General features: G+C 39.0%; 1 protein-coding gene across 3 annotated transcripts; it reads right to left on the bottom strand.

Annotated features, from left to right (window-relative positions):
• Positions 1-2,040: 2,040 nt before the first annotated feature.
• On the bottom strand, positions 2,041-15,226 carry UBLCP1 (ubiquitin like domain containing CTD phosphatase 1). Of its 3 annotated transcripts, none has more exons than XM_052772245.1 (11): positions 15,101-15,226; positions 12,270-12,463; positions 11,773-11,864; positions 11,265-11,350; positions 11,058-11,173; positions 9,862-9,960; positions 8,855-8,892; positions 6,512-6,610; positions 5,940-6,056; positions 4,422-4,549; positions 2,041-3,052 (listed from the first exon to the last, which is right to left on the bottom strand). In XM_052772245.1, the coding sequence occupies exons 2-11, from the start codon at positions 12,421-12,423 to the stop codon at positions 3,025-3,027; spliced, it is 957 nt and encodes a 318-aa protein (XP_052628205.1). In that variant the 5' UTR covers positions 12,424-12,463; positions 15,101-15,226; the 3' UTR covers positions 2,041-3,024. The 3 variants fall into 3 exon arrangements, with proteins under 3 accessions (XP_052628205.1, XP_052628206.1, XP_052628207.1); XM_052772246.1 differs by having other exon boundaries at positions 12,270-12,460; positions 15,101-15,172; XM_052772247.1 differs by lacking the exon at positions 15,101-15,226 and adding an exon at positions 14,564-14,910.
• Between the last annotated feature and the right edge of the window lie 760 nt (positions 15,227-15,986).

The following is a 15,986-nucleotide window of genomic DNA, read 5'->3' as shown; positions in this document are numbered from 1 at the left end:
TACTGGGAGCCCAGTACAGTCTCTGACGCATGAAAATTTTTGGAATATTTCAGACTCCATTTAATGCTTCTCCAGAGTTTTGCAGAACAGTAAGTGATGAGCTCTATAATTAAGCCACACACTTCCTCTCTTTGATTATGCTTTAATCCTATTTGTTTTAACAGAGATTGTGAAAGCCATTGATCAAATACCTCTCAAGGACCTCAATATAATCTAAAAGGAAACTAAATGTTAACAGGGAACAAGGCTTTAAACTTTGCTGTTGATAGTTATTCCCAAGGCTCAATTACAATTTGGAAATACAAGTAGGTCAAAACTGCCTTCCCTATCAAAAAGGAGAAACGAAAATCAGCAGAGGTGTTTTCCTCTGAACTTATAAGCAATAAATACATTATTTTGGGGCTAAGCAGAAAAGTAGCTATTTATCCTTGCAGTTATACTGAGTTCTGGTAGTTTGGTACAGAATTATATTGTATATATAGCCCAGAAGAGTCATGTAGTACAAACGTGAGAGCTGTGCTGCTTTGGCCAAAGTTCCACCCAGCAGTGGTTAAAGGGGAGTGTGCAGGCTTGGCCACTATGCGTGACCTGCTCTCATCTTCCTGAGCACCTGCAGTTCTTGTATTAAGGATATTAGACCTTCCTAGTCTATTGCCTTTAGCATCTGACTATGGACTTGTTCATGAAGTTGTCTAACTCCTTTCTGAACCTGCTGATGCCACCTGCCTCCACAACAAACCATGGCAACAAACTCCAGGAGATTGCTACCTGCTGCTCTTAACAATTTTAAGCCACTCCTATTTGTATGGGTGACCCCTCATTCTAGTATTGTGGGATTTGGTGAACATCAGTTTTGTGCTTGCCTTTTTTGCAGCTTCACCATTCTATAAATCTCAATCATGTCTTAGCCAAGTAAATCACTGCAGCATTTTTAGAAGATAGCCAGTAAAATACACAGGCTTCTTTTGCAAAACAAAAAACCCCAACAAATAAGAAAATTCAAATTGCAAGACTAGTCTTCAAACATAAAATATGATAAGGGTAACAACATTAGTCATAAAAGACATAATGACTTGTCAGCACCAGCTAGGCGTTACCATCACATTGAGATCACACTCTCACGTATTCCAGCTCAGCTTATAAAATATTTGAAAGGGGACTGCGCATCTACTTCAGATCAGCAAATACTTTGAAATTCTGGGATGAAATCCCAGTGTTGCTGAAATAAAATATTAGATTTTTTTTTTTAAATGTTCCTTGTATAAAGCAAAAGAAAGGGGTATTGCTCATTCACTATAAAACTTCTGTTTGTATGCCAACTTTGAGCAAAAAGATATGGGCATGTGTTTAAATATATTGCCTTGGTTCAGTTTTCTCTATCTGGCTAGCATAACAAACACTACAGGTGATTGAAGTGTAATGCCTTGACTTCTTTCAATTGTTTAAATTGAAAGGTATTCTAGTACATTGTATACCAGTCCTGTACTTCAGTATCTATGGTAGTGCAGCCTTTCTAGGTAAAGGATCACCGTTCTAACCTTGGGGACTGTATCTGCACTGGATGTACGTGAGTGAGTCAGCCTTCTAGTTCAGAAATCAGCTCCAGGAGACAAAACTTCAGAAATTTACCCTCCATACTTACCTAAAACAAAGACTTTTATGCATCAGGTTTCTGGTTTACCAGTTTAAAACACAGCTTGGGCTGGCACTAAACCACAAAGAGCAGCAGACAAGAAACTGTATATTTTCTGACAGGTCATTGAGCCGGAGCCTAACATGCTCATCTTAACGGCTCATTTGTATCTGCTGTCCTGACATTCTGACATTTGCTGTCAAGGTTCCTTTCCCAGGCAGCTAGGTGCTTCACTATTCAACACCACTGCCCTAATCTGCAGCAGCACATACCAGTCTCTTACTTAACTTCTGATGCAAAATCAGTGTCTCTGGAATCCAAAGAAACACCCCAAAAAACCAAAATGAAGATTATCAATGGCTTCTCTATTATGCAAACTAGATATTTAAGACAGCACAGGACACAAATTATGAAAAAGGTATTTATTATTTACACAACTGCTATAGTTCCTTAAGAACAATATATACCATTTTTATTTGAAAGGGTCAGTCTTCTTTCAAATACATGAACTGCATAATGCACAAGTGTTGGTAATGCCAAACAGCAGTCACATCACACTTCTATAGTGCAGGCATAAGCAGCGCAAGTAAATGATATTTTAAGAACAGTATGGCTGAATATTGTATTTAAACACAGTGTTTGCACTTTGACAAGATTTAGCTAGAAGAGAACAAGGGTTTTGTTCATGCTTTGTTAGGAATGTGACTTTCCCATCTGAGGTTTAAACCCTTTATCTGACATACGAGAATTTTTCAGGCAGACTGCTTTTCACTTACCAAATAAGAGTGGGTTTTTCTCCCTCAAACTTCAATCATTTGTTTTCCAGTAAACACTGCTTTATAGTACAAGTTCACACACTGGGGTAAATTGGCCACAGAGGTGGTACTTTCCCGTCTTGCACAGAGAAACACTGACATACTAATACATACCAAACTTAGACAACTTGTAATTTATAGACTTAAATACTGGAATGGGTGAGGGAGACTGTTTCTAAAGATGGAGGGAATAGAGGACTTATACAATTCATACACTGCCAAGATTGGCTTCTTACTCAACTTTTTTGGTCTAAATATTTTTTTTCTAGTTTCAGAATGGTTTTGGTCTTTAATGGTTATGGTTGTACTTCGGCAGCAAAGGAGAGGAAAGTATTTTAAGTAGTAACACCAGAACTGAATGCAAGAAAAAGTAACTGACTTGTTTCTCCCACTTTGAGCTTATTGCTGTGATCTTTTTAAAAACCCACAACCAACCCACTGGAAGACCAAGTATAGCAGTCATTCTGGCATTGGATCCAGTGTCCAGCACTATTATACTCTAGCGTAAAAGCAAGGAAAAGTCCAATGATCTTAGTTATGTTCCCTTCAATTCAGTGCCACACAATTTTATTAGCGTTATTGTCCTTGCTTCTTTGAAAGATACCTGAAAGAAACAAAAGTACAGTTTTTCACAGAATAAGAGGTAGGCACAAATATATCCAGTACCTTTTATAAACTTGAAGTATGAATCTGCTTTCTTTTCTCACTACCAATCCCCCTACTGAAAACCAAAATCAAAAATGCAATCAATACTACTCATGATTTTATTTGATTTCAACATTCTTTCAATTCCATGATAGGTTATCTTGCAGTAATTCAAAGTCATGTACTTAGTTAGACTCCATTAGGTTTTTAAACAAAAGGGAGGAAAGAAACGGAAACATGTTTTATTCTGAGAGGTTGAAAATAACATCAATGGGAAAAGTAGCTATTATATCCTTTAAGATAAAAAGGCCCATTATACATGGCACTCCTTCAAATAAACTCAAGACACTAATGAACAGTCATCCAGCATAACCTGAAAACAGCAGCCCTCCACTAGCTTCTTTAGAGAATCTGAGTTACTTTAAAATGCTTGTTTTCTGATCTCATAGCTCTCTTACCACTACAGCTGGAGCAATCTGGCTATGTGGTGACACTGAAGTTTTTGCAAATACTTTAGGAAAAAAAATCCAAACAATTTAACTGGCAGTGTGAAATAGTCAGTGAATTTCACTGCTTTTAAAGTTTAACGTTTGACTTTCTGTTCTAATCGGAAACAAGAAAGAAAATTGTATCGAGTTTGCAAGGCTGTTCTTTTAAGCGCTGAATGAGCGTTTTTCGAGTTGCATACTGCACACACTTTTTTCACATGTATTGAAACTTCAGGCTGTTGTATATTAAGAAGAATTTTGCCCCAAAACTTCAGCTAATCATTCTCTAGCAAGAATTAAGATGCTAACTGGTGCCCTAAGCATTTGTAAAAAATCTCATTCATAACACAGTAACTTACATTTCAGAGCCAATGAATACCATAATAGCACACAACCTGTATAGCGCCCGAGAACCACACTGTAACACCCCAAACCTCTTAAGTAACCGCCAGAAAAGTTGCCTCGTAACAAAGGACCTGAGATCTGAACTGACAGCCTAACTTTGTAGGGGTGGAAAGAGAGAGATTTCCAGGGACCAGGTTCCTTCAAAAATTCTTTTCCCTTTAGAAAGCTTAATTACTTCACTGAAAACAATGGGCAGTCCTGAAAACCAGAGAAGTATGAAAAAAAGTCCATTCTGTCAAAATCTCATCATTTTAGGGAAGAAGCCCAAACACAATAGCCTTATTAAAATTCTACTCAAACTAAAGGACCTTCATAACTGTAAGTGATGTCAAAGTTCAGCAGCTCAGTTGTTTCTGGTCTTTGTACAGACAACCTCAGGCAAAACACAGTGGGGTCATGGACAGAAGGAAGAAAGAATTTTTACTTTGTTCTTACCTTTCCCAATGTTTGTGATTCAGCTCCAAAAAGTCATCTAATTTTGCTATTTCTTTGAGGTATTGAGTGAGCTTTAGAAGCTCCTTGTCTTTATCCCGATTTAAGTGTGCTTTCATAAAAGGCCTTATCTGTACAAAATAAACAAACTGGGTATAACCATTTGCTCAAAGTAAGAAATACGCTTCTGATTCTCTATCATTTACAACAATTAAAATATATTTTCAGTATTATGCCAAGTTATAACTCCTCTTAGGTAAGAGGAAGAAAAACCCTTTCCATTAGTGGCCACATCCAATTTGTCTTGTTATTCATGCAAACTGGACTGTAGGATTTTTGTCTTGCATGCCCACCAGGAAGAAATTTGTTTTGTGTTGAATTTCTTCAAGCCTTCCCCTCCCAGTTAGACAGAATGATAAAATGATCTGGAATGAACTGCCACATTTTCTAATATGACTTCATAGATATTTTTGCAGGAGACATAAGGGGTTTTCAGCTCTGCTGTATGAGTTGTGTGGCATCACTGGAACCAGATGCTTTTTTTTCCAACAAAAAGCATTTGACTATAATCATAGCTTCTGTGAAAAGAGGTGTCAGAAATAAAGCTTATCTGACAACTGCTTTAAACTTGGAATACATTATACCTGTGCCTTGTTTTAGTGATTCAACATTCTTGTCTGCAGCTCTGTTAACAACATTTTGACAAACATCTTTCAAATCTGAGCTAGAGGGAGCTCTCTGGATAATCCTCGCCTAGCAAGATCTTTGCTATTCCTGATTCTCCTAACACTGTACAGTTAACATCAGCTTGCTAGATCTCATCAATTACTATCCTCTTCACATCATGGATACTTTCAAAGAAACATAATTTTGGATTTCTGCAATTGAAAACATCTTTTTTTTTTTTTTTGTTAAAAGGAAATTTTTGAGGGTACTTTTAGTACCATACTGCTGTACCATCATATTTAAGTAGAAATTTAAGCTGCGTTCTTCTTATTCAGAACCAGTACTGATAATGGAGCACAAACTGGTTGACAATTTTAGAAAGTGAAATATTTGCTGTTCTGCAGTCAAAATGGCTCAAGGTATTAATTATTTCCCAGAACAGAATGCTTGCTATTACACTGGCATACTACCATGAAGTACAGCCACTTGTTATTTGATTTATTTTCTGAATATAACCATTCTTGAGATTGAACATCACATATTTCAATGGTGCCTGTCAGCAATGCCCAGCCTGATTATGGCTCACAGGTATAAATTAAACAGAAATCACAATTTCATTGATTTAGGTAGTCTCTTAAAAGCTCACTTAATAGTGAAACAAAGCTTATTTAATACTACTATTAGGGAAATATTAGTCAAGACAAATGGCAATCTAAATAAAAAAAAAATAATAGAAATAAGCATCTTTACTAGGTAAGAATAGCCTTTCCTTATGATACAGTGAAGAAGTATGAGAAAGTACCACTTGAAGTATAAGAAAAAGTAGTAATAAATGAAAATTCCAGGTAAAATTACCTTGAGTCCGTTTTGTGGATTCATTAGGAAGTTTCGGCCAATATCATCAAACATAATAGTATTTTTTTTGCTGTAATATTCTGAAAATTTTCCCCAGATAACACCAAGAGGCTTCACCTGCAAAAATAACACATACAAGGTACCTGAGGTAAATCAGGTCATGTGCAGGAGATGAAAATACCAGTCTATAGGAACTTGAGTCCAAACTTGAATGGACACTCATATTCTTTTGCTGAAAAATTAGCGGGTAGGTGGGCTTTAATAAGGGAAGAGATGTGAAATAGCATAACATACTAATACCCCCCACACTAAAGAAAACCTTTCTGTTGACACTAAATTTTCTTGCAGCAGTTATCTATTATTTGATTTGCAAGCAGTGTCATCCAAATGCACTACTCAAAACATCAATATAGAGAATTTCAATAAAAAAAAAAAAATAATTTATGCTTCCAAGGTTCTTACAGTTTTCTTGCATGAAAGCTCCAGCACAACTTTATTGTTGAATAGTTCAAAGGGGTATGATAACATGTCAGTTGAATGTAGAAAAAGATCAGGAAAAAATAGGTACTTACATCTATTAGTCCTCTTCTAGGAGTGTGCACTGTTATCATGGCAGCACTGTCCAACATGAAAGTTATCTTGTAGTTTGCGTTAGTACTCACTCCGAGCTCCTGCATCACAAAGATTTATTATTAAAGCTTCTAATTATGACAGTTTTACTGCTGTACAACTGAAACCACAACTATAATACACTGTTTGTCAAAGGGTGAGCTGCTGAGGGTTACCAGAGACACACTAATAATAGATATCGGGGGGGAGGTTGTTAAATTTTTTTTATCCAATGAGAATCATAGAAGTACACCATTCTACAAAGAGAAAAAAAGCTGATAGGAATTTAATTTTGCAGCGTTTACTAGCAGAAACTTAACAACTGATTTCAGCAACTTTGCAGAAAAGGCAAAATACAGAGAGGTCTTGCCCGTACCTTCATGCATAACCTTTCACAAGTTCTACATGCCTCAACTTTACTCAGTATCTATAGCAAGGATAGCAACTTTGTACTGTCTGCTCTTTGTGTCCTCCAGTAAGTTGCAACAAATCACAGCCCAGTGGAAGATGAAATATACAATAACAGTTCATGGGTACTGTTTCCTCCTACACATGTCCAAGATAGCCAAAGTCAGTCAGAAATCTGTCAGTTTGCACTTTAAATATTTGATAACTCCTGAAATAAAGACTCTAAGGAAAACAGCTTTTTTAGAAATAAAAAACTTTGACTAGATGAGAGAGCATCACTTCCATTTCAAATCCTTTCCGAAGCTGAAAAGTAATATTAAAATCTGCTGACATGCTATAACATAGATATTGCTGATGATTTCTGGTGTGTGCAACAGCAGTAATATGCAAAGCTACCTAACAAGGAGAAAATATCCACTGCAACAGCTCTCTTGCAAATATCCAGCCACACTTAACTGATTTGCTTTTATATGAAAATGTAAATCTTGGAAATGAAAAGTGCTACCTTCCTGGGTCAGTGTCCTGTTACACTGAAATAACTAGCTGTTCTAGACTGTTTGAATTCCAGGCATAAATAGACAGTAAATGAGAGATTAAACTTGGTTATCTGATACTCCCTTCTTTCTAATGTTGTTCCTGCTTTGTAGTTTAAAGCAAAAACTTTAATGCCAAGTATTACTGGGATCATTGTTCTCTGACAAAAAGTGAAACTTTCAGAGGTAAGCACCCTGGTGCTATCAGTTTAAGGAGAAACAGCACTTTGCATCTAGTGGTAGGAATCTCAACTGATCAAGCTCCTGGAGCAGGCATAGAAAGGTTGTGATTCAGTAACACATGAAAGGGCTGGAAAGGCGACCTAGAAATGTAGAAAGGTGACCAGTGCAGGAGAAACAGCCCAGTTTTGAACAGTGGTTTTCCGTAAGTTTTGAGTCCTAGCACTACACTGACAGACACAATGTAAAGAGAGACGTAACACTGCCACAAGAAGTGCAATGTTTGCAAGGATCAGTACTGATTTTACTTGCACTAACTCCACTTCATAGTTCTGAGTAAAGGTTCCCATTTCTGAGATCACACTGAGGCATTTTTGTTTGTTTAGAAAAATTGTAGCAATTTATTATTTTGAGGAAGAGAACACTGGAAAATGTGCTTTGCTCTGTTAAAACCTGGAAAAATGGTTAGTCTATAACAAAGAGTGGAGATACAAATGCTTAAATTTGGAAGTTTTCCCTGAAAAGGAAACAAGCTTTGATTTATAAGCATAAAAAAAACCAACCCACCAACTAAACATGCAGCAATTCTTAGAAAGCTCATTAGATTTACAGCTAAGCCTGACTGTAAATATGTTTACCACTAGGTCAGCTGTGGAAAACTGGCTAGTTGCCTGATTTAGGTACGGAAGAAACTAGGACTGGAAGAAGAGCTCTTATGGATGTTTTAGTAAGGCAGAGGAAGCAACAGAACCACACAGCTGCAAGAGGTACAAGATAAATATGAAAAGAGTTTCCTCTTGATAATCTACTCCAGCATGCCACATCTGTTCACTCCTTTAAAAAAAAAACGGTATTACACTTAAAGACTAGAACTCTATATAATATAGAGGTAAGATGAAAGCAACTGTGAAGGCTGTGTGACTAAGTTTCAGCAGGTACTGACTTGTGTTTAGTTCTGCTAAATTTAGCACCTGCTGCTGATAGTTTGTGCGGAATTCTAAAATTAGGTTTAATCTAGTTTTGTGACAAAGATTATTTAAAGTGACTATGAAGATTTAACAACTCAGGCTTTGATTCATACAACCTCCCAAGTTGCTAACTCCTTCCATAATGCTGAGCATGAGTCCAACTATATGAACAGCTAGCCAGACTAGAAATAAAGTATATGTTTTCAGAACAACTTACTTTCATTTTAGCTTCAATCCACTTCATATTAGTAGCAGCTGAAACAAAAGCAAGAAAGCAGAAAGAACAACTTATCAAAATAAGTAATTGACAGGCAAAAAAAAACAAGCCAAGAAATTGTTCACTTAACATATCAGGTTTTTACACAAAATTTAGTTTTAGAAATATCCATCCTTGTTACAGCTTTTAGCATTCACTGCCTTGAAGACAGTCTTCCTTCGTGGAAGTTTATTTTTATTTGAAAAAGCTTACTTTTCAAATGAACAGCTACATAAAGCACTGCATGCGTTTAAATCCTTTTCTAGATCAGCTGTTACTGAACTACAGTCTGCAGGACCATAAGAAGTGGGCCACACCTGCTTTGAGGAACCATACTGCCTTTGCAAGATTTTCTCCTGAAAGCAATGATAAGAATACATAAGGCCTGGAAAGGACAAAGTGTCAAAATTGCCCGCTGATGTAAAATATGTGAAAACGTTGTTCCAGACTATGAAAACTAAATTTTGTAATACAATTTTAATATGGTTTAAACTTTGCACTGGCTAAAGTCTGCTCTCCAGCTGTTGGACAGGAAGTGAAACAGTATGCAAAGGCAAACGATCAACCATCCCTGTAGACAGGGGAGTTTGGTTCATTTGGCGCTTCGCTACTTATTGTCTGGATTGAGATTATTTATAAAGATAGCCATCAAACTGTTTGAATGTGGATTATACAATTTTGTTAATTCAAGCACTTGTTTGTTTGAACAAAGTAACACAGTAAAGTGATGTTGAGCTTTATACTGTGATTAGACCCATTCATGTGAGCAATGTAGGAATTACTATTTTTCTAAAATGGCTCTGATAGCTGTGTTAACATTCCTGATGAATGTATTACAGCTAAGCATTCATGTATTGTTTTAGATCTTGTGATTCACACTAAAAAGCAATATAAAAACCTCCCACCTGGCGCCTCTGCTCTGAATGACAATTTACAATAAAGTCTTAGGTGTTGAGCATAAAACTTACACCAAATTACAATATCATAATCCTCATATGCAGATGTCAGGAATTCATGAAGGTATGGCCTCATCAGTTCTACCCCAGTTTCAGCACATGACCTGTGGTCTAAAAAGAATATGAGAGAAGCAATTAATTATTAAAGTTTAAGTTAAGTTATTAAAGTTCAGTCTGACTTTCCTATCTATCCAGAGACCTGAAGAGTTTCACGAGGGAAGCACTGGAGCACTTTAAAATCGTGAATGAATTCATAGCAAACTACCATTCCCATTTTAAAGGTGGAGAGAAGCAGCAGAGGGGATATTTATCTGTTGATCCCTACAGGTATTTGAGGGCTTAGCTAATAATTAAATCAGAGATCTGTGAGTCTGAATATCTTTGAAGAGTCAGGCCAAACAGTTCATCTGTGCAAATTTGTAACAGCCCAGATACGAAACAGATTCCTTCAAACCTAGTCCAGTTAATTTTATGAACATATATCAAGCTTATTTCAGACATGCACATGTTGCCTGTTCCAGTTAGAAAACTGCTGTCAAATTCTGCTAGCAGAAGACCTCTAAATAAGAATTTTAAACTCAGTAATAGGTTGAATTTTGATCTCAGATTGTAAACAGATCTCATCAAAAAGGAAAGCTGAGGAAAAGGAATAAGGCAAGCTATTATTCACTGCTTATAGTCAAGCTGCCATGACACGCTACATCCCAGAAAATTGTCAGAAGGAAAATTCTGGCTTCCAAAAAAACCAGTCTGACAGAATTTTCAAGTAAAACACGTTTTTGTGCATGTTTAGTAATGATCTGGAAATAAAATTTGCAGCTATTCTCCCACACCCCCCAAAAGCGAAGTCAATCAGGTACAGACTGAGGTTGTTACTTTACAACACCTTGCCTTGCCACAATGATGTCCAAGACACAGGTTGGTCAAGAGAAAGATTATTTGGATAAAATATTAAATTGCTACTTTTTAATGTCTTCTTGCAGAAAATAAACAGTTGCTGCACTAAAATCAATGAGATGCAACACTTAAAAAGCCCAATGCTTTTCAAAGTATGAGCAGAAGACCCCAAAATATTACAAAGCAGAAGTTATATAGTACAACACGTACCAAAGTTACTGAAGTAGATTTGTAAAGCAAAAATCAAGAAATGTGAACTGGCAAATAAACTGATCTCTTAAACAAAACCCACAAGTTGCATAAAATCTCACCAAATAGTGTATAATCAACATCTAGCACCAGCAGCTTTTTTCCTTCTCTAGGAGGATTCAGAATTTCCACTTTGTATTCTTTAACTCTGCGGGAAATTTTTAGTAGATTTTCTTCCCTAATGTAACAGTACAAAAAGTTAGAGTTAATTAAAATGCATACTGTACATTCAATAACAGGACTGTTTTTTAATAGCTAAAACTCCTAACCTATTTTCTACTTCCACAACTTCCTCTTCAATATCAAAGTCATTGACAACATCATCATTATCAGGAGGTGGCCCAAGGACATCTTCCTAGAGGAATAATAATAAAAGATAACTAGGATCACTGAAGGAAAATAACAATGGATATCAATGGATATTTCCTGCACATTACAGGAAAAAACCATACTATTTAACCAAAATTATTTCACTTTACTAGTGGAAAGAACTACTAAAGTATACTGATGATTGTTCAGATTTGAGAATTCAGTGAATATCATAATAATAGGTTTGTACTTTAAGTCCCGAACAACACAGGAGTTTTAGGAATACGCTGCTAGCAGAGTTTTGCAGAAAACCTTACGTTACAGAGAAAAAATACACACCAACAGAAATCTACTGCACTACTGTTTTTCAAATGATTACTGGAATATTCAAAATTTAAAATCTTCATGAGGAGACATATATATAAGCATCTTTTCATGTTTAAGCTAATACACAAGTAAAATATTTACCAAACTCTCTTCACGAGTGCCCATCATCATAATTTTAGTATTTGGTTTCAACTTGAGAGCTCCAAGCTTAACATCATCATCTGCGGGTTTGCCTGTAATGCAAGCAGACAATTTTTTTTACTGGGATAGAGAGATTTTAGAAAACTGTCAATACATTTAATGCTTAATTGAAATAAGCTACCCATCAAACACCAGAATACCCCAAGCTGTATTATGGTCCTCCTCCATATACGGATACATTGCTCATCTGGCTAGCAGCAATTTAACTTTTTTTAACTAAGTTTGCCACACTTCCATGTCAGCCATTAAAAAATGACCAGGTAGACGTATGAATAATAAACAATATCCAGTGATGTATAAAATTTCTATGTTCGTTCAAAAGCTAGATCTGGGAGGTAGATGCCCTGTTAGTATACACATCCTGGCTAGGTTTAGAGGATTTTCATCCATAAACATCTCAGGCACATCCACAACAAATAACAAATATGAATAGTTACCCTTCATTTTAAGTCCAAGTAGTTTTTGACGCTCTGGTAACACTCCAGTAAGGCCTTTAAGAGACTGCTTCAGATCCAGCACTGTGTCCTCTTCTGATAACGAGGTTATTGTATACTCCTGTCCACCCCATTTTATTATGAGAGAGAGAGACATCCTTGAAGCATATGTTCAGTATTATTTTCTGAAAAATCTGCTGCAGGAGGAAAATACAACGATCACGTAAGGAAGAAATGGAATCACTCTTTTCAGAAGACAAACCATACAGTCTGTTTAAAGTATTTTTGATTTTTTATTATATTGTACATCAAAGAGCTGTTTTGCATGAACAGATGATTAACGTGTTGATAAAATGTTGAAACTAAGGGTGAAAGAACAGCGCTAAAACTGGGGCTCCAAGTTCCACTTCAATGTATTTAGCAATGTCACATTCACCGTTTGCTCCAGCATATGCTCATTTGCTGTGTGTTCTGTGCAGGTACAGCCTGTTCACTGCACAGCCGGCACCCATGCAGAGTACTGCAGTATCATAAAAGTCATTCAAATCTCAGAAATGTCCTCTGCAATAATTATACAACCGAGCCAGCCGTGGATATCTTCACATATGTAACAATAAAACAGCAAATATGAAACACCTAAAATATATAAAACCATAAAAATAGTTCTGAACCCAACAGTTCATTTTTAGCATTGGATTTCTCTAATCACTTTTACTCTGTAATACCTGCAATAATACGCACCCCAGGTCACGTCTCACTTTAGCAATATCAAAGCAGGAGTTTGAAAACAAAGCTAAAATACACACCTACACAATGCAATTACACTGTAAGAACTGCACTTTCATTGCAGTGCTGACAAAACAACCATAATTATACTATCTTTAATTTACACAGCATCACTTATACAAATCGTGTTTAACAGTTTAGTCCTACATTAAACACAGTAGAGAAACAAGATTTTTAGCTTTATGTGGAAAGGAGAAGAACATGTTTTTTCCCTTAAATCTTGGAAACAGAGAATCAAGGAGGTAGAAAGGTATGAAAAGGCTGTCAGGAGATGCAGAGGCGGCCTCTGCACCACTAATAGTGAGACTGTCTGCAAAAGATTGATATTCAAAAAGAAGAGAGCAGACCTATGAAAAAAACTGAGGCTATCCACCTTCAAAAAATGCATTACACCAAGAAATACAGATCTGGCAACTCTGAAAAAGTCTTAGAATCCAAAAATCTGATTCCTCTTCCTGTCTAGCATTGTATTCTCAGAAGCTACCTGGTCTCAGACAAAATACTTCTCATTTATACAGTACAGCCTATTAGGAAGAACAAGTAATTACTCAGGGACACCCACCAAGCTCAGACCAGACGAGAAACAGAGGGCTAGATGCAATCTGCTTGCTGAGCACATTACAAGCCACATCTCCACACTATTCCCTCTAAAAGCTCTGAGAACAAATTGAAGAGAAAGACTGGTATCGCAGGAAAAAGAATTATTTTTTCCTTTTTTTTTTTCCTTTTTTATCCCAAATATCCCTAAATCAGATAGGGACGTGGTATTATCCTGTGAAAAAGACTCATGAAAAAGGGGTCCTAGAAGCACCAAGAAATTCAGCTGAGGTTAAGGCTGTATAGTGTCAAGCAATGTTGATACATAGGGTCATTATCATAAATTATCCCTGTCCATAATCCTTAGACTACAGAAAGAAGAGTTTATTGTCTGTTTTCTTGCCTGTACCACACACCTCAAATAATTCTGCAAGAAAATGCTTAGGGCAAGAACTGTAAGAAAACTTCTCAAGTCTCTGTCCAGTGCTAAATTAAAAAGACCATCCCTCCAAAGTTAAGCACTTGACCAACCATCTATCCTTATTGAATTACGGTCCTGTCAAGATGAATGTTATCAGAAATGCCACGCAGAAATAAGACACCTTTATTCAATGCCAAAACACTAAGGGGACTGAGTGCAGATAGCAGAATTGATGATTACAGGAAAACAGATTAGGAGCAGAGAAAGTCACAGGGATTGTCAAAGTTTCTATCACCATGGCTGGACACCTCATGAATCTGAAGCTTACTGAAATGAAGTTTGCTTTGGTCAATTCCATTTTCAGGGCCTTTACAAGCCCCTTGGACCACCAAGAGCCTACAGGTTGGAAGGTCACTGGGTCAAAGAAAGTGTTAAATTTGTGTTGTTGTAGTTAAATTGTTGCATTACACCACTTTTCTTGGAAGAGAGACATCCACACCTTTAAGTTTCACTAAGCAACATAAAACCCAAACATAAAACTCCCCAAACACACCGAGTGCAATACTGTGCAGGCGGGGCCGCAACACTTTCTACCACACCGCAACAGGTGGAGGAACGGGGTTTCAAATCGGAAGCTGCTCTGTGCCAGCCACCACCGCCAACACGTCTCTGGACAGCAGCCGCACGAACACAAGCCGAGGTTCGCTTCCCCCCCCCCGCCGCCCCCGTCTCCCGTCGGGGCTGTCCCAGCAGCCAGACGGGGCGAGGCGAGCGGGGAGAGCCCACACGCTGCTGCCGGCCCCGGCGCCCGGGGAGCCGCTCCCGCCCCGCAGACGTTACGGGGGCACCGACCCGGCCGAGACAAGCGCCCGCCCTCGGCCCCCGACCCGCGGCCGGCCTTGCCTCACCCCGGCCCGGTAAAGCCCGGCCTCCGCCGCACACGGACGGGCTCGGGCCCAGACCCACCGGGCTCCCCCTGCGATCGGGGGGCACGTCGGCCCTCCCCCGCAGCCCACCGGGGCGCAGTGCCGCCGCCGATCCGCCACCACCCCCCTCCCCGTCCCTCGGCAGCGCGATGCGGCCCCCTCACCCTGGCAACGGAACCGGCGCCGTCCCGGGATCCGCCGCACCGGAAGCGGAAATGGCCCCCACCGGAAGCGAGAGGGGGGAGGCAGCGCGCGGCGCCCGCAGCCGCACGGATGTGCGCGGGTTCCCGCCTCGGCGGGCGGCAGCGTCGCCATGGCAGCGCGGGGCGGGGCGATCCCGCCTGTTCGTGTACCGGTCAGGCTGCGAGGCGAGGGAGAGTTTTCACCTTCTTTAAGGAGAAGAACAGCTTTCTTGGTATGCCCGCCTGAGGAGAGCTCCTCGGGGCTGCTCCAGTCGGGTTCGCGCAGGAAGTCGCGGTTTTGTGAGGTAAAATCCACGGCAGTCCACGGAGCGAGCGTCCTGCCCGGGCCCCCGCGCTCCCCTCACCGCCGGCTGTGAGGCTGAACTGCACTGGGGGCCCACCAGAGCTGAGCTTGGGCCCCAGGGAGGCCAGTAGAGGCGAACTCCACATGCAGCTATTGCCACCCGTGTCTCTTTTGCATCATTAACCCTGAAAGGAGATTGCTCTGTACCCAGGGAGCCTGACTCAAATCTTTCTTAGCTTCTAAGCTGACTCTTTACAGGCATATTAGCTTTTTGTGTCTGTTGAATCGAGGGTCGCTTCTCAGCTACCGTTGGGACTCTTGGGAACTGGCTTCAGCTGCAGGGGTTTTGTGCATGGACAACAGATGTAGAAGAGAAAAATGTATTTTGCACAAAGATGGCCTTTTGCGCTCAGGCATTCTGCTTTGCAGAAATAGTTGAAAAAAAATTGTTCCGTGGTAAAGTCTGGTTTCTTATATCTGTGAAATGAAGTGCAGATGATACAGACTGCAGTTCCCCTTGGCATCAGTAGAGACGGTGTTAAATTTGAGGTAGGAAGTGAAAGT

Source organism: Harpia harpyja, chromosome 20 (genome assembly GCF_026419915.1).
Source record: "Harpia harpyja isolate bHarHar1 chromosome 20, bHarHar1 primary haplotype, whole genome shotgun sequence".
Taxonomy (NCBI): Eukaryota; Metazoa; Chordata; class Aves; order Accipitriformes; family Accipitridae; genus Harpia; species Harpia harpyja.
Note: the sequence above shows the minus strand (reverse complement) of the source record. Positions and strands in the feature narration are given on the sequence as shown.